The sequence below is a fragment of the Talaromyces amestolkiae genome (genome assembly GCF_001896365.1).
Source record: "Talaromyces amestolkiae strain CIB chromosome Unknown scaffold1.1, whole genome shotgun sequence".
Lineage (NCBI taxonomy): Eukaryota > Fungi > Ascomycota > Eurotiomycetes > Eurotiales > Trichocomaceae > Talaromyces > Talaromyces amestolkiae.
In genome coordinates this window covers 931,061-948,693 of record NW_024468037.1, presented here as the reverse complement: position 1 = coordinate 948,693, position 17,633 = coordinate 931,061, and the positions used below count along the sequence as shown (strand labels likewise).

Here is a 17,633-nt window from a genome sequence, read left to right as displayed (position 1 = left end):
ATTCATACATGTTCTTGTTTCTCTTAGTTGAATGGGATCCGGTCAATTCTTCGCAGTTGATGAAGCATGTGGGTGATGGATGGGGAGATATTAAGGTCACTATATCGGCCAAGCTTGAGCTTTTCAAGGCATGGTTTGTGACTTTGGAGAAGTATTAATGTAGGTTTGAGGTTGAGCACATTCAGGGCTTTACGTATCACGTGACCTTGCTAAGACACTCGATGTGAAGTACTTTCTTATAAGCTACGAGGAATATGGTCCCAATTTAAAAGGGTGCTTTCGGTTGTAAAGAAGCCTCGTTGTGTGTATCGAGTGATGGCAGGTTCATGACAGGCTCATCTGTTGGCACAACGTAATTTACGGGTAAATTGCTCACACGACTTAAGTTGCTCACCCAACAACAACTAGCTCAGCTTAGCCATACAAACTGCATATAAAAAATAAAAAAAGAATAAATTGTTTAATTAACTATCTGGCTAGATTCGGATATTGGTTGCGCCTATGTCCTAGTTCCCAGTAATTACTACACCTGTGACACTGCCTTGAAATTCAACTGAGTGATTATGAAGGTCCCCGGATCACGACTAAGTTGAACTTTTCAGGCAAAGCCATCTAACTCGTTAACTACTTGTATGAAATTGAAATCGGTGGTCCACGGATGACTTGGCTGCTTGTTCGATTACAGAGATTGGCCAGTAAGAAGTTGGTTATATTCAGTAGCATGAATTTAGCTACGTACTTCTAAAGTGAAACAGGAAGTACAGTCCACTGCCGTCACCGAGGGGTGACAATGTTACCTGAAATCTCCCATCATTAATCGCCAAATGAACACTCGTATCACCTACAGTGTCCAAACAAAAAGACATGACATATATTGTCCAATGTTTGCTATCATGGATTACATCAAGTATAGGATTATCTTTCCCCCCAACCACGAGGGTCCCTGACGATCGGCGGTCAATCCGTCCCACAAGGAATAAAATCTTTATCTCAAGAGAACTGTCTCAAGACAATCTTCTCGCACCACTCTTTACCATAAGAAGATCAACGTGAGACGGCACTCCAGCCAAGAAAATCCATCTCACATATCATTTCTGCTATAAGAACGAGCTCACATGAAATCTTTCACAAGAATGGATTTCCAAAACCCCACTACAGTCCCAAACTCTCTTCTGGTTTCTACGATCAAGCTTCATGTTTCGCATTCTGGGACAGATAAATAATTTTTCGTGAGGATCTCTCCACCATTTTCTATTATATTGATTTATAAGCATTTCTCACAGCACGGCGGACAGACTACGTCGATCGACCAAGCAGCAGCCTTTCCAGATCATTACGCTCCTTATTTACCGCGTAGTTCAGCGGCGTTTGGTGGACGAAAATGCCGTCCTTTGCATTGATATCAGCGCCATTGTCAAGTAGGAGCTTTGCCACCTCCTCATGCCCATTCCTTGCCGCCTGGTGTAGCGGCGTTCGGAGAGAAAAGATGCCAGCTTTGACGTTTGGGTCGGCACCCTTGTCGAGCAGCACTCTCGTCACTTTTTGGTGGTCATAAATTGCCGAAAGGTGCAGAGGCGTTAGGCAAGAAAAAATGCCATCTGTTGCGCTTATATCGGCGCCCTTTTCGAGTAGCAGCCGTGCTACTTTCTCATGCCCGTTCCTCGCCGCGTGATGTAGCGGCGTTTGGCGAGAGGTGATGCCGTCCTTTGCATCTATATTAACATCTTTTTCGAGCAGTAGTTCTACTAATTTCGCGTATCCATTTTTTGCTGCATAGTGTAGGGGTGTTTGGCGAGAGAAGATATCATCCCTTACGTTTGTGTCGGCACCCCTTTCGAGTAGTAGCTTAACCACCGCCTCATGTTCTTTACCGTACCACCCCGCTGCCAAATGTAGAGGGGTCTGGCGAGAGAACATGTTCTCCCTCCTGTTGATATCGGCACCGTTGTCGAGGAATAGTTCAACTACAGTCTCATGGCCATGTTGTGCTGCATAATGCAGCGGTGTTTTGCCGTACGGGCCATTGTTCAAGCTGCTGGTAGCACCTCTTTCAAGGAGCATTTTGCATATCGCTACGCTCCCTTTCTTTGCTGCGTAATGCAAAGGTGTCAAAGAGGAGAAGGGTAAGAAGGAGTCTTTTGCATTAACATCGATGCCTTCGTCAAGCAACAGCTTGACAACCTCTTCATGTCCGTATGCCGCTGCATAATGTAGTGGTGTTCCATTAACATATTCTCTGAAGCTTATAGGCTCTGAATGGGCCCTGATATTAATTTCGGCTCCCCGATTCAGCAGCAGTTTGACAACATTTTCATGTCCGTACTCTGCTGCATAGTGTAGCGGTGTATGACTATGGTACTCACGGTCCTTTAGACTGACTGGAACGCCTTTGTCAAGGAGCAGCTCGACTACTTTTTCATGACCGTACATTGCTGCATAGTGTAGCGGAGTCGGACCAAAGTGCCGGTCATCCTTCAAGTCGTAGTACCTAGCGCTCGCATTGCCAGGCCGAACGTACCGCACGTTCTCATCACCCGTGTAGAAATCCGCACCATTGTCAATCAACAACTTGACTATCTCCTCATGACCCCAAGATGCCGCATAATGCACAGGCATCCGATTAGGTCCTTTCCTTTCTCTAAATTCCCTCGCATTGACGTTAGCGCCTTTCTCGATTAGCAATTTAGCAATCGCTAAATGTCCACCCCATGCAGCACCATGTAATGGCGTATCCATATTTCCCGCCCGACTGATCCGAACGTCGGCGCCATTGTCAAGCAGTAGCTGCACTGCTTCTTCATGCCCGTTTCCCGCCGCATAGGATAGCGGTGTCCCACAAGAGCCATTATAGATGCCCTTTAGATTGACTTCAGCTTTGTTGACGATTAATAGATTGACCACCTTCTCATGCCCATTCTCCGCCGCATAATGCAGTGGCGTCCGGTTGGAAGATTCTTTGCCATCCCTTATATTGACATCAACCCCTCTTTCAAGTAGGAGTTTCACCAACTCCTCATGCCCGTTCTCTGCTGCATAGTGCAATGGTGCCTGTGCCTGACCATAGCCATTTTTGCTGTCTTGTATATTGATATCAGCGCCTTTGTCAAGCAGCAGCTGGGCTATTACCGTGTGCCCTTTCTTAGCTACATAATGCAACGGCGTCCGCTCCTGGTCATCTCTTAGGTTGACATCGGCATTCTTGTCAAGAAGCACCTCAGTCATGTCCTTGTGGCCGTTATTTACTGCATAGTGTAGTGGTGTCCAATTGGAGCATTCATTGCCATTCCAGCTGCCGTTTTTTGAATTCATGTCAGCACCTCGATCAAGCAATAGCTTCGCCAGCTCCTTATGTCCATTTTCTGCTGCATAGTGCAATGGTGTTAGACCAGAATGTCTGTCGCCATCTCTTGTATTAATATCAGCATCAGCATCAAGTAGCAACTTAGCCACTTTCCCATGTCCATTCATTACTGCATAGTGCAGCGGCGTTCGACCAATGTACGTGTTTATGTCAACTTCGTGGTCTTTTGGTGTCTGACCAAAGTAGATTTTGCCATCTTTCGCATTGACATCAGCGCCCTTGTCAACCAGTAACTTGGCCACGGCTTCATGTCCGTTCGCTGCTGCGTAGTGCAGTGGTATGTGGCCGAAATGTTCATCACCGTCTTTCACATTGACATTGGCACCATTATTGAGCAGAATTTTAGTTATTTCTTCATGCCCTCTCTGCGCTGCATAATGTAGTGGCGTTCGACCGTTCTCTTCATCCCTTAAGTTGACGTCAACGCCCTGATTGAGCAGCAGCTTTGCCGCTTGGTTATATCCCTTCTCTTCAAGAAGGATTCTAACAGTCTCATTGGTGCTTTTGTCTTCAAGTAAGAGTTTGACTACCTTTTTGTACCCTTTATCTGCCGCGTAGTGTAGCGCCATCCAATGCTTGTCGTTATCTTCGAGACTGACATCAGCGTACTGGTCGAGCAGGAGCCTAGCCACCTCATCAAGCCCGTTCATTGCAGCATTATGGAGTGGCGTCCAGCTGACCTTTTCGTCTTTCAGCTTGGCATCAGCATTCTTTGCGAGTAGCAGCTTGACTACTGCTATGTGCCCCTTCACTGCTGCAAAATGCAGCGGCGTCCAACCGGCTTCATCTCTTGTTGAGGCAGGATCACTAACAGCTTTATTGAGTAGTAACTGAACTACTGCAGCATGTCCGCTCATTGCCGCAAAGTGTAGCGGCATCCAACCAACCTTGTTGTCCTTTGCATTGATATCAGCACCATTGTCGAGCAGCAGCTTAACTACCGCCTCATGCCCTTTCTCTATCGCATAATACAACGGTGTCCATCCCACACTGTCGCAGGTGTTAACGTCAACACCTCTGTCAAGCAACAGCTTGATTACTCCTTGGTGTCCGTACATTGTGGCTGAATGCAGCGGAGTCATACCATCTCGACCCTTCGAATTGACGTTTTCCTTGTCGATTAAGAGGGCAACGATACTACCATAACCCTTTTCAGCTGCGATGTGCAAAGCAGTATTTCCATCCTTGTCCCGCAAATTTGCATTATCCGCGGTCTTCAGTAACAACTCGACCAGCTCTTTAGAGCCTCCCCAAGCAGCGCGATGGAGCGGAGTCTGCCCATCATACGTACACCTCGCCTCATAATCAGCTCCACGGTGTAGAAGCCTTTTGACCATCTCAAGGTCCCCTCGTTCAGCTGCAAGGTGTAGCGGTTGCTGTCCGAGTCTATCATTCAGGTTTACATTCGCTGTATTGATAAGCTCCCCAAACAGGCCTCGGTGACCTCTCCAAACAGCATAGTGAAGGGCTGTCCAGGAACGTTCATCTTTCACGTTAGGGTCAGATAGTTGACCTAACAAACGTAAAGCCTCTTCTTCAGATCCATTCGCAGCTGCTAATAGCAATTGTTCCAATGTAACTGCATTTCTTTCCGTTGAACGTGAATCTCCAACATGTTTCCCTAATAACTTTGTATTGAAATCATGCTCAACTTCTTGAGGCAATTTGAAGTTGTTTGGCTGGTGGAGTTTCCCCCTGAGCGCCATTGAATCCAGCTCTTTAATACAATCCCAAGCTTTTCTTTTCAGCTGGTTCATCTTATCTGTATCGCCAATTGTTACTTCCCTTGTTATCCTTACATTCCCAATTTCTTGTTCCGTCAGTGGTGGGTGAAAATATACTGGCCCAACGAATCGATAAAATAGCACTGTAGATGCATCATTCTCCACCATTATCTGTACTAGCAGGGCCTTGTCTATTAGCTTCACGTTTGGTTCGGCTAATAATACACATGCGTCTCGGCATTCTAGGGCAAGGTCAACTCGTGCCTTCACCAGAGGATGTACACCTCTCCAAACGTATCTCTCATGGCTAATGCGGTCGAGGCAAATAGGTATCCACATGCCACTGACATTGCCATTTGCTTCAATGCGTAGAGAGGCCGGTGAAGAAGCTATAGGCATACTGAACAGGCTAGTCGGACACCAACTGAATCCGTGCGACATGGTGGCCGAATTGTGGAAGAGATGCTGGTGAGAAATTCGTGGTATTTTCCTCAAAATGGCTTTGTAGATGTTTTGTTGCCAGACATCACGTTCTGCCTCTTCGGGGACTATCTCGACACCGACCAAAAGCCCGGAAATGACAGCTATATCCTTCGGCCAAGAGGTGTATCGTGGACCAAGTACTGTCAGAAGGTCGTCAATTTCTTTGATTTCGGTGTCACGGAGTTTCCTGATTATTTCAGATGCCTTTGCATGAGCCTTGAAAGTTGTTGTGTCTCTCTTTAGGATCTCTTCGTCAAGATCCTTGATGAGTGGTCCATCGGGTCCTCCAAAAACGACCTTGACCCTACGCGACTTTGCTAACTCAAGCGCAGTCCAGCCTCGACTGAACCACGGCGACATAAGAATAGCAAAACACGCGGCTTCGGCGCCAGTCCATTTCCAATTCCGGAGGAAACAGTCATGGACCAAGGTGATTTTCGAGTCCTGATAGTTGCTCTGAATCTTTTTGATAGCCTTATTTCGCGCAGACTTTTCTCTAGGTATACAGAGAGTATCCCACCAGATACCTTTACATTGGAACTGATTGGCGATTCCGCGGAAAAAGTCATATAGACATTTGTTGACTTCTCCCTCAGACCAAGACCCTGTTCCAGTCCCATCGGACCAAACATGAGATATGGCCATATATGGTTGCGGGAATGTGGTCAGGGATTCCCCGCTCAAGTTCCATGCCGTCGACTCGCCAGCCTCTGCAGCTCGAGTCAGTGTATCCCTTGGAAACATGTACTTGAGTTGAACACATTCTCTTTTATCTAAACACTCATGGCGTTGCTCGACAGCAGTAAAATCGCGTCGCGAGTATTCACAAAAATCGAAAGTACAGTGCTCGTGATTGTCAAACTCGGAATTATCCTGGCTGCCACGCCATGAAACTGCATCGTCGGCTGGGATCAGCGTAGGTAGTTCTGCCTTGGCAATTGCCCATACACGATTTGGGCAGAGTTTGAGATTAGCGGTCGCCTTTGTGAAGGCATTTAGGATGTCGCGGTGGGAAGCTTCGATATTAATGCTCATAGCTTGAATTGTCAGCCGGACGCTTTCCTAACCTGACGCGTGATAATATGTGGTTTGATAGGGGTGATTTCAGGAGCGAAGTTGTCTACGCAAGAGAGCAAATGAAGCAATTCAAACAGCTGAGCCCCACAGCGAAGGCGATTAATTTGTATTTGAAGATGGAATTGATATTAAGCTGGGTGGGTGGACTGGTTGTGCCGCGCCTCGTGCTAATTTCCGTATCCTTGCTGGCCTGAAGATCAGAGTCAACCCTAGTCTGGATGTAGGTACTAATCGAACTGGCCATCTTAAAATATGTCTCAAGAGCTAGTCCACTCAACTAGCGCCACTAATATGTAAGACGGGTATCATAAGCTCAGCCTTAACAACATGCTGAGCCCGCTGACTCTCGCTTCCACATAACCCATTTTGGGTCGAAGGTCACGACCCTACAGCGGACTAAAATTGTATGCTTTTTGGTGCGGTGGTTGGCATCTCACAATAGGTTTTATATTTCCAGGTTGATATAATCTTTTGACTAAATCACTTTTTGATAGAATTGTAAGGAATTAATATTATTAGATTAGAAGTATTAGTATATAGTTTATAAGTATAGATAGTTAATGTTTCCTAAATCCAGTATAGATATTAGAAAGACTATATATATATAATCAAGAAATATCTCTTCCCTTCTCACAAATTATCCCATGTCAACATCCTCAGCCTGCAAAGCTGTGCTACCCTACATACTGAATTGGTTAAACCCCGGTATTCTTAGGTACAGGTCATTATATACAAGTCTGTTCGAAGCTCAGAATCCACTGATCCGTTACTGCTTCTTCATAGTCTGCTTCTTCTTGGACTCCGAACGCTTGGTGATAGCGAATGATGAGCCACCAATCGTCTTGTTCGGACCTTTTCCGTGGGCCTCTGAATATTCCTTGAACTGCACAGGTCAAATTACTATTAGTCACTCTTTATGATCACATATTTCCAAAAATCGGGGACTGGGTTGAACATACCGCTTCTTTCCATCCTTTGATGGAGTAATCACCATTATCCCTAATTGCCTGCTCATCTTCATCGGAATAAAGCTCCACAATCTTTGGCACTCCCCAAGTACCGTGGTCAAACCGGACTAGCTTCTTCTTTTCTCTTGGTTTGTTCTCCTCATCGGGCTTGAATAACTTCTCCGCTGTTTCATGGAATTTGTATGGCCCCTTAATATCGATGCCGTTATCTTTGGCTACCTTGCCAACTTTCGACACCCATTTTGTTTCTCCATAGTGGTCGCCACCTATGGTGATCCACGTATTGGCAAACCGAACGAATAAAGCGAGGACAGTGGAAATATTTCTGATTCCACTAGTTTCCTCGGGGTTATATGGCTTGAACAGTTTGTTGGTCTTTAAAATCTCAATTCCCGCCAAGAGAGCCTTGCCGACAAGGGCAAGCGTTTCAGCAAATCCGTGACAGTCATCGCCGCCTGAAAGGACATGTAAATCAGTACAAGATGACCGACAAAACATAATGAGAATGACTTACTAAACCAAATATCGATATAATCCAGCTGTAAGAACCACGAGACAGCTTCAAGTTCGGCCCATACCGTATAAGGGGTCTTAGATCTTCGCGACACCTCTCTATGGAAGCCTTTGAGCTGTACGATATGAGCCGATGAAGACAAATTAAAGAGTTGAGTCAGCCTACCCAATTGTCAACGACCTCATTGACGCCATACGCAGTGAAATCGTTGTACATGTAAACATTGTGGTTGTCCTGATCGCGACACTCAACCTGTTTTATCAGCTCAATATACTTATCTATAGCCGACGAAGACATAGTCCAGGGCCATTCAGGATCGAGTTCATCTTGGTTGCGTAGTGGGTTAGGTGCCTCGGAGTATTCTGTATCATTTGATTCCGAATTATCGTCGTCATCAACTTCTTCCTTGTCATACGCCTCTGCCCTAATATCCCAGTTCGGTCGAGCTACAGCAATGAACTTTGGTGCCGCGGCATTGGTCTTGTTTCCCCCGTTCGGCTGCGCATTAGATGCGGCATTGTCCGTGGAGCTGGTTTCCGTTGTTACTTTTGTTCTTTTTGCATTGGTGGGTTCTTGGGGAGTGGTAATGTTAGGCTCCACCCCGGTCAAGGCGCGCTTCTGTCTAGGCATGGTACTCGCCGAAAATGGATACACGAAGTTCTAGGATGATGGTTAATGAATGAATATCTACAACGGTCACCGTTGTGATGTGGCTACTAAAGTAGAACGCGGTACGCGCAAACACGCGCCGCGCCTCACATGAACAGGGGTGCAGATCTGGAGCTAGCCCTAAAATGTTTACAGGCTACAGTACACCATGTTGGCTCTTGTCTGGATACAATGATCAATATTTCACAACGTGTTTTTGACGTCGTATAATCAGGATATTCTTAAAAATCTCACAGATCTTGTCTCCGAAGATGTTGCCGTTCTCCCCTTCAGACAACGGCGAATGTGATGACGATCTCAAGTAACAATTCACCTTGCCAATCAATCTATGATTGAACTCATATTGGCACCATGTTTCTGCAACTTAGTTGATTATGTTGACGATGCCATACTTCTTGCGCAATATGTCCTCAAGCCCGGGGTCCGCTAGACTCAAAAGACGCTCTCGTTCATTAATAGCATCTATACCTGCGTTCACAAATAAGTCTATTTGCAGCGGGTCATTAAAATCCAGATCTTCGTCTCTTTTTTCAGAGACTCTGCATGTCACGAAGTCGAAAAATATATCAAACTCATCCCAAAAAGGGTCGTGATTGTCATCTATTGTTTCGAAAGAAGATAGGCCATCTGGAAAGCGAGTAAACCACTGCTCGCCTGTCACTGTCACATAGTAATACTGATACCGCAGGTCAATATCGACGCTCAGACGGGGTACCTGTCCTCCCGCCATCAAACACCTTAGTGCATGGCCATAAATGTATCTTCTCGCGGTGTAATAGAAGCCGAAATCTATCAGACCGAGCTCGACGGGGAACTTTTTCATTAGTCGTAGGTTATTCTCTTCATGTTTGTGCTCATACCAATGAACAAATCGATCGAGACGAAGCATATTCGCGGTTCTCCCTGGAAGCGTATCCAGTCTATGATGTAAATAGACACTGAGGAATTCATTGCGTAACCCGCTATACTCAGGGATCTCCGGTAGAAGATCGAGTATTACCATAGGAGACTTGCCGTAGACAACAGTCCGAGCGCTTTTGAGCATGTCGCTTGAACAAATTAGCTTCGCTGTGTGCTTATCCAAAAGCACACTCCGAACATTTTCAAGCGTGTAGAATGGAAAAATAACTGCGTCGACATCTGATCGAATGTAGGCTAAGTGGCTCATATCAGGGTATAACTCTGTTAAAATGAAGTCTCGTTTTTTCTCCCCTTCGTTCAGCCATTGATCTGCATGGCCGAGGCAAATGATCAATTGGCTTATTGGCCGCTTGTTTATATATTGCAAAAGATCAACAAGCTGTTGGACTCGTAGGCTTGAGCAAATTAACTGCCCAGGATCGGCAGGGTCCGGTGCCTCAATATGAATCACACAGGGTATTATATGTAGTGGAAGATACTGAAATCCTCGAGACAAGGCATCTTGGGCACTAGAAAATGTCCACTTTGGCCAATCTTCACTCATATCGTCATGTTTGCTGCGATGCCTTATGTCCCGCATTTCGAACCCAAGATAGCTAGGATCCTTATGCCGATCAAATTCTGGCCGGATAGAGAATGTAAACTCCTTGATGGTCATGTGTAAGTGACCAAGGACCTCTGCATAAAGCTGCTTGCTTGCGCGAAGAATCGCAAGATCAGTCTTGTGTCTCTGGGATCCTAAAGGACATAGTTCGTTCCATATCATCAGTCGTATTTCTGAAGGCAGGTTTGCGAAAACCCCTAGACTGGAAGCGGACATATCGAAGTAGTCTTCAGACCTTAAGGAATATGAAAGCTGGAGATTATGAGAGTACGTCCAGTTGATCTTGATCCTCCTAGGCAACGATCGAACATGTATCGCTCACTGGGACCGCACTGCTGTTTTTGGCAGGTGATACCTTACAGGGGAATATGAGCACTCCGCGCACCTCATATCAGGCAACTCATAGAACACAAAAGTTAATACTCGATGGAGTAATTGAAGAAAGAGTCTGAAGTGGCTTACAAGGATGTACGACAGAGTTTGGAGCTAGTACTTTGTAGACTGATTAGTTACCTAGTACAAAGGAGGACTAGTGCACTGAGGGGTTGTTTATCAGCTTTCTCCAAATCCTCCAAGAAGACTCGACCTAAAGACCCATCTTTTATATTTTCTCTCAGCGCAATTCAGGCAAAATGGATGCACCCGATCTGGGTCTCTTTGGCGGGCTTCCAGTGGCAATACCACTCTTAATATGGGCGGAATTTTTCCTGTGGTCATAAGAGGCAAGACAGACCTTGCTATCCTCCGCACGAGCGAGCAACATCATGCCAAAATTAGGGCTTACATATACAAAGGACATGGCAATCTTGGCCATTGCTGTGAGGTGTGTTTTGATGATGAAGAAGACGAAGAGGGCTTAAACATCAATCTCAATTATTATCCTGCGCTGGCGACTTGAAAATCATCGACTCTGACGTGGGCGCAGCGATGTTCCCATTATTCAGAGTTGGCAATATAGAGATCTTTGTCTTTGATGCGACTTTAGCAACTGTTGTCTTTCCTGACAAGAATATACCTTTCGCACTTTTTCCAACGCTCTGCTTCAATGCATCCCGAAAAACGTTACACGACCTTTCAAACTTAGGTTGCCCGTAGTCTTCAAAGACGGGCTGCATGCAGACCTTACAGGATTGAACGATATGTGTAATTTTCAAGTACATTTCAGACTAGAGGCGGCCGAGGGGTATATCACAAGTCTACTTCGCCGTGACCGCTACGCCCATTAGAAGGAATGCAAGTACGACGAACTATTTTGACAATTGCTGAACAAAATATCCGATCCAGCTTGATATTCTAGATAGATCGGGCTTAAAGGTATGATAATGAGATACATCCATGCCCACACACTTCGACATCACTTATACGGAAAACAGAGTCTGGGGGATCTTGTCCCAGATGTACCACCTGATCAGTGGAGACCCAACTTCAGAGTCGGCTTACCCACTTTCAACAACTACAACGCTGCTGGTCATCCTTATGTTCTGCATTTTTGGTTGCCGTTCGAGAACTACGCCAGTGAATGGATTGCAGAGCAGGAGGGGTTGCAAGCAGCACAGAAATCATCGCCTGATCTGTTCGTGCCTTTAGGAACGTTTGCGAAAACAAGTGCGGATGCTCAGAGCGCATGTGATCGACGATTTGAAGAGGACCCGTATTATGAGGATAGAATGGTGAAGGAGTTTGGTATGAGGTTTGGCGAGGCGGAGGATGAGTAAGTCATTGAACCATTAGTGAGCGCATGAGAGCCTTTTTTTCAGCCTTGGATCAACAGGTAATATGTTGGAACTGGATAGCAGGAGATAGATATCTCGATTCGATAAAGAGGCGGGATGGGATGTAGTGACTCTCCTATTCTTTACGTCTGGTCAAACCTGCAAAGCCCTTAAGACTAGTGTCTAGTCTATATATCGTACATACTGTGCATACGAGTCTACCTGGGCCTGATTACAACTAAGATGAGCCATAAGTAATAGATATATCCCTGAGTCATATTGTAGATTACCTCCTAAGTAGACAGAAACTAGCTACCTTCAAGCAGGCTACTTACAGCCAGTACAGATGTAGTTGATGTGGATGCTAGATTAACCGAATACGATCCGTAGTCTCATCCCAGTAATTCCAGGCCACCACCGCCACCACCACCATCGCATAATTCGATAAAAGAAGCCTAACTGGCCTCGATGGATAAGAACCTGCTAGCCCTCATTGTGAAATGGCCAGAACAAATCATCCGCAGACACAGTTGACCTCGCTGATCATTCATGGCTGTGTCTGAACCACACGTCGATAGTCACGGAGCCATACGCAATCAAAATAATACTGAAGGCCTCCACGGATAAAGATTCGTCTTGTTTATGCCATAGGCAAAAACCCTCCAATTGATATGGAGTGCCTCCAGGAACAGATATTTGGATATGTCTATACCATAAGCACATACCATCTCAATGATAGCGAAGGCCTCCCAGGATAGACATGGGATAAGCTCCAAGACCTGCCACGTGTTTCGAATAATAGTGAACAACAGGCCAGTATGCTCATTTAGCGTCATCTGAGGCTTCTGTAGCACTGGTTGTTGCGGCCGGCGTTTGTTGACTTTGAATATGAGGAGGCGGGGGGCCCATTGGGCTATAGTTGTTTGAAGGGCCACGATGTTGATGGTGGGGATATTGTTGCGACGGGTGGGAACCAGAATTATATTGTGGCTGTTGTGGATATCCGCGATGGGGTGCTTCCCCGGTGGTGTTAGCTGAATCATCCAACAGGATTGACTGAGACTAAAACCTACCATGACCACCAGGCTGCTGCGGTGCGTACACAGGTCCCTGCTGGCCTTGATTCATGTACATCATTGGCTGTGGCGGTTGACCGGGTTGTGAGCCTTGATGCATCATCATGGGAGCGCCTCGACTGGGACTGGGATAGCCACTGTGGGGTTGAGGAGGAGGTCCTCCGTGCTGCGGATATGCATAAGACGGGTTCGGGGAATACATTTGCATTTGAGGGTTGTAATGCCCGTTCATTCCTTGTGGAACCCCCATATATGGACCGCTAGATGGCTGCTGAACCATCATAGGTGCACCCATCCCGTTTTGAGGATTGATAAATTGAGGTCCACCGGGATACTGACGCATATGGCCGGGTTGCTGGCCACCTTGATTCATGTAGAATTGTGGTACGGGTTGGCCGTAAGCCAATTGAGCATGTGGAGCCATAGGCGAAGGGTAGGCATGTTGGAGTCTCGGCGATGGGAACATGTGAGACGCCGACGCAGATAATTGCATGCGATGAGGATCTTCAAAATGAGAGCTCGGATGCTGTTGGTGAAGATGAGGAGGTCCATGAATAGGGCCACCTGCAGTATGAAGAGTTGGCGTGTTTTGTTGAGTATTAAACGGATGTTGCGAAGGGTGAGGAATGTGTGAGCTCGACCCAGATCGGCTTTGAGGCGAAATCGATGGAGGAGCGCTCTTGAACATGTCTTTGTATGTTTTTTCCTCATTACCAGGAGCAACGTCCCATGTTGGTGCGGTTCGGTATGGTGGCGGAACTCCTCCATTGAAGGTGAAGTCTTTGTCCTTTTGCTCGGCTCCTTCTTTCTTCAGGCGCTCAATAGGGGAGCACTGATTCTTGAGAGACGGCCGTTCAGCCGCAGGCACGGGCTTCTTGTTTCCGAAGAACGCTGACGGTGTACTCGCACGAGAGACTGAGCGTCCACGCGAGCTTAATTGTGGACTGGCAGCAGCACCAGAGCTGCTGCCAGGTCCACCTGGCGTAAATGTGTTTGCAGCTGGATTGGGTTTGAACTCCATAGCCCGGACATTGAACTTAGTCGAAGTAGGTGTCTGCAGTTGAGACTTGACCAGGTTGTCTCCGGAGGGTCCTGAAGGCGGCATTCGAGAATCGTGGATGGGAAGAGGTGCTGGAACTGTTCCAAGAGCGTTCTTCTGCTGGCGGAAATTGTCTGCTAGGCGTGTGCTGAGGTTTCCTCGGCCACCATGGAAGGTCTGCACTCTGCCGCCCATACCAAAGTGAGGTCCTTGGGGAGGGTATGGTTGCCGTCCACGGTGGTGAGTCTGGCGATCGGCAGGTGCGGAGGGAGGAATATTTGCCGGTGCGGCTTCCGAACGAGGTGCCGTCGTGCGAGGGGTAGTGCTGCTGGGCTTCTGCTCTGTCACAGGCGCAGCTGGCTGTGGTACCGTCTTGATAGCCGCCTTTTCATCCGCCTGACGTTGTGCACGCTCTATGATTTCTTCCTGCTTACTTGGATCCTTTGCGAGTATGGGTACAAGATCCTTGGGCACAGGGGTAGCCAGTTTGAAGTTTTGCGAGAATTTCATGAGCTCATTGAGCTTAACAGTCCGGTCATGAGAAGCTTGATTGCGTCGACGTTCTTGCATCCTCATTTTCTCATTGTTTGCAAATTGTCGGAAATGGTCCAAAACCTCTGTTTCAACATTCGATGTCGCATTTTCGGCCGCTCCAGGACGTTTGACTTGTGCGGTCGCCGTTGTCGACACTGGTGTCTTCTGATCAGAGACGGGAGGAGCAGTGTTTTGCTTCTCAAGTGTGATGGTGGGCACTGCCGGCTTCGATGAGACGGGGACCTCTGGTGCCGCCGCCGGTTTAGCCAGTTGAGCGGATATAATGGCTGGGTCAGTTGCTGCAGCGGATATGGTAGCTGGCTGTTGAGCGGCTTGCTGTCGTCGAGCTGGTGGTGTATATTTATTCGGCTGTCCCGTCTGTAAGGGCAAATAGTTTGCGTCACGGCGAACTCCACTGTATCTCTCCTCTTCATCATGGCCTTCACCTTCAGGTGCATGACCACGTTCTTCCCTCAAATGCGGGTTGTCGGTCACGGTGCCTTCAATCTCTCGAGCTATCCGAGCAGCTTCGGCTTGCTTCTTCTTGTATAACGGGTCATTACGGTTGATTTGAGTGGTGTAAATGTTCTCGTCATAGCTGGTTGTGGCTCCAAAGAGACGCTCATTGGCTTCGAATTGATCCCAACCAGTCGATCCTGAACCTTCCAAAGACATATCCACACTGGGATCAGCAGCGCTAGGCTCCCAGCGCTGTAGATTTCTTTCGCGCATGGCAAGACTTCCGGAAATATCTGTGTCAGTGCGAAACCCGGTTTGGGGCCCTATGGATGGTCAACGGTTAGTATGTTCCGGAGATACGAGAGCAAAATGACCTCACCATTGGTATCCTTGGCGACCACTTCAGCGGTAGACACATTGTTCACGACGATATCAGTGATTTCGTCAACTTTGAATTTCATGCTATGATCTGGGGTCGTTCCAACGAAAAGAGTGGTGGTTTCGCTTATCCCATTGGCATTGGTATCCGCCGAAGCCACACGTTGCACCATTTTGAGCAACACGGAGGCGTTATCGGATTCAAGTGTGGAAGACGAGAATATACCACTGTATTTCTCACCGTTCTTAATAGTAATGGTTGCTGAGAGACCCTGATTGTCTGTTAGTATTGTTATACATCGCAGCGAGTATCGTTTAGTGACATACAATAAAGCTGGTCATCAAAAACACAAGCCGACCATGAGCATTGTGTTCCGAGGTGCTGGTAGTAGGCTTCGGCGACGGCGTGGACTTCGACGGAGCGTGATTGCCGTTTGGCTGGGAGGAGGCTTTCTGGGTGATTGGATTTATACCCTGAGTCCAGGCTTTCTGGGAGCTAGAGCGTCTGCAAGAGGGTTAGTCATTGCAATACATCGATTTAGATAAAACAGTCACAATGTCGGCAACGAAGACAAAAGAGTCAGCAGCAAAGGAATTGGAGAGATAAGATGAGATGATCGGGTCAATTAGTTTTGTGTTGCGCTGGCACCGAGAGCTTCCCGTCTGCGGCACGAGCCATATGTCTGACAAACAATCAATTGATCACGTACCTCTGAGCACCATCACCTGGGCTTGCCGACTGTCGTCGAGTGGCATCGGCACCCTTGAAGCTTGTGTTTGTTCGCAGAGATTGGCGGGCGCCGTTGTTCTGTGAAGGGTTCAAGTTATTGCCAGAAGCCCGATTGGCAGCGGACACGGAGTTGGCGGTTGAAGCCATTGGAGAAGCTCGGTCGTTGCGAAGACAAGCTTCGGGTGGAAAATCTAATATTTTCCCAGGTCGGCCAGAGCTAGGGTAGATTGTAGAGTGATGGAAGGACAGAAGGAGGCCACGACGCACGCACACACCGCCCGCTCGGTGGGAATGAGGCTGCCTCTTTTTTTCTCGGTAGTGAGGGTGGGCAGAAGAGCGCACTTGTTGTGTGTCGGAAGTACGTGTGCCCTTCAATCAGACGGAAAAAGTATAAAAAAAAATAGTAAAAAGGAAAAGGAAATGCAGAGCTGCAGAAGGGAAGGGGAGAGAGAAGAGCGATTAGCTGCGCAGGAGAGCTCAGATGGAGACAAAGCACAGCAGCAGATGTCAAAGGGGAGACGAGAGAGGGTGTGCTTTTTGGCTTTTTGGGGATCGCAGAGTGAGAGAGGCAGAGCGGAGCGACGTCGAATGGGGATTAGCGCGGTTTTACCGGGAGAGCCACTGCTTAGTGTCAGATGGCGGCCCACTTACGCTCTCTTCTGTGACACTTTGAGAAAAGAAGAGATGCTCAATAACTTCTACTACATAGTAGTTAATTGCTAAATTGATGGCTGATCAACAGCGATTCTACTGCTGACCGAGACTATACGTAGTAAGACAATCATCGGTAACAACATTCATGGACTCTCTTACGGGATCGGAATTGGATTAGTTATTGGTTGCGGTCCTAGTTTGGTTCTCTCCATCACACCACACCAGCGCTTATTGTTCCTCTTCTTTAGCCTCGCTATCAGTGAGGCTGGCCGGTCCAGTTGGTATAGTCCATGTATGCCAATGTTGGCTGAGTCTGGTTGGCCTTTCGACTCGGGGGTAGAGTCTGGATTAGCGATCGAAACCTTGCATTAGATATGTGTTTAATGGCGGAGACACCATTCTATCTATCGGCTAACTAATTAAGTAGTCGATAGCTGCTGCTTAGCGTACTGTAGTCCGTACTTGGGCAACAGTAACTACTCCGTAGTCACTACCACCGGTTACTATACTAAGCAGGGCTATCAGTTCGCCTCGTTATGTAAATCAGTATCACCTGGATCTATCGCTCATACCGCACCACTCGCTACTTGCTCTCTGACGCTGAACATGTTAGGTATTCTTGAATCAACCTCTTCAAGAGATGAATTAATGCATCTAGGACCTAGGACATGAGTACGTACGTATTCATGCGACAAGAGATCCACCTTTCACCATAGCAATTTAACCCCAT

The 17,633-nt window shown here is 47.2% G+C and overlaps 2 protein-coding genes across 2 annotated transcripts; both read right to left on the bottom strand.

Annotated features, from left to right (window-relative positions):
* Positions 1 to 1,296: 1,296 nt before the first annotated feature.
* BHQ10_000316 (uncharacterized protein) lies at positions 1,297 to 6,603 on the bottom strand (the record flags this gene model as incomplete). Its single annotated transcript, XM_040875385.1, has 1 exon — positions 1,297 to 6,603. The coding sequence occupies one exon, from the start codon at positions 6,601 to 6,603 to the stop codon at positions 1,297 to 1,299; it is 5,307 nt and encodes a 1,768-aa protein (XP_040728821.1).
* Positions 6,604 to 7,411: 808 nt separating this feature from the next.
* BHQ10_000315 (uncharacterized protein) lies at positions 7,412 to 16,396 on the bottom strand (the record flags this gene model as incomplete). The annotated part of the gene is made up of 9 exons (XM_040875374.1): positions 7,412 to 7,528; positions 7,605 to 8,068; positions 8,128 to 8,242; positions 8,293 to 8,787; positions 12,759 to 12,946; positions 13,107 to 15,464; positions 15,521 to 15,791; positions 15,847 to 16,024; positions 16,230 to 16,396. 9 exons carry the CDS (start codon positions 16,394 to 16,396, stop codon positions 7,412 to 7,414), a joined length of 4,353 nt encoding a protein of 1,450 aa, XP_040728820.1.
* Positions 16,397 to 17,633: the final 1,237 nt, after the last annotated feature.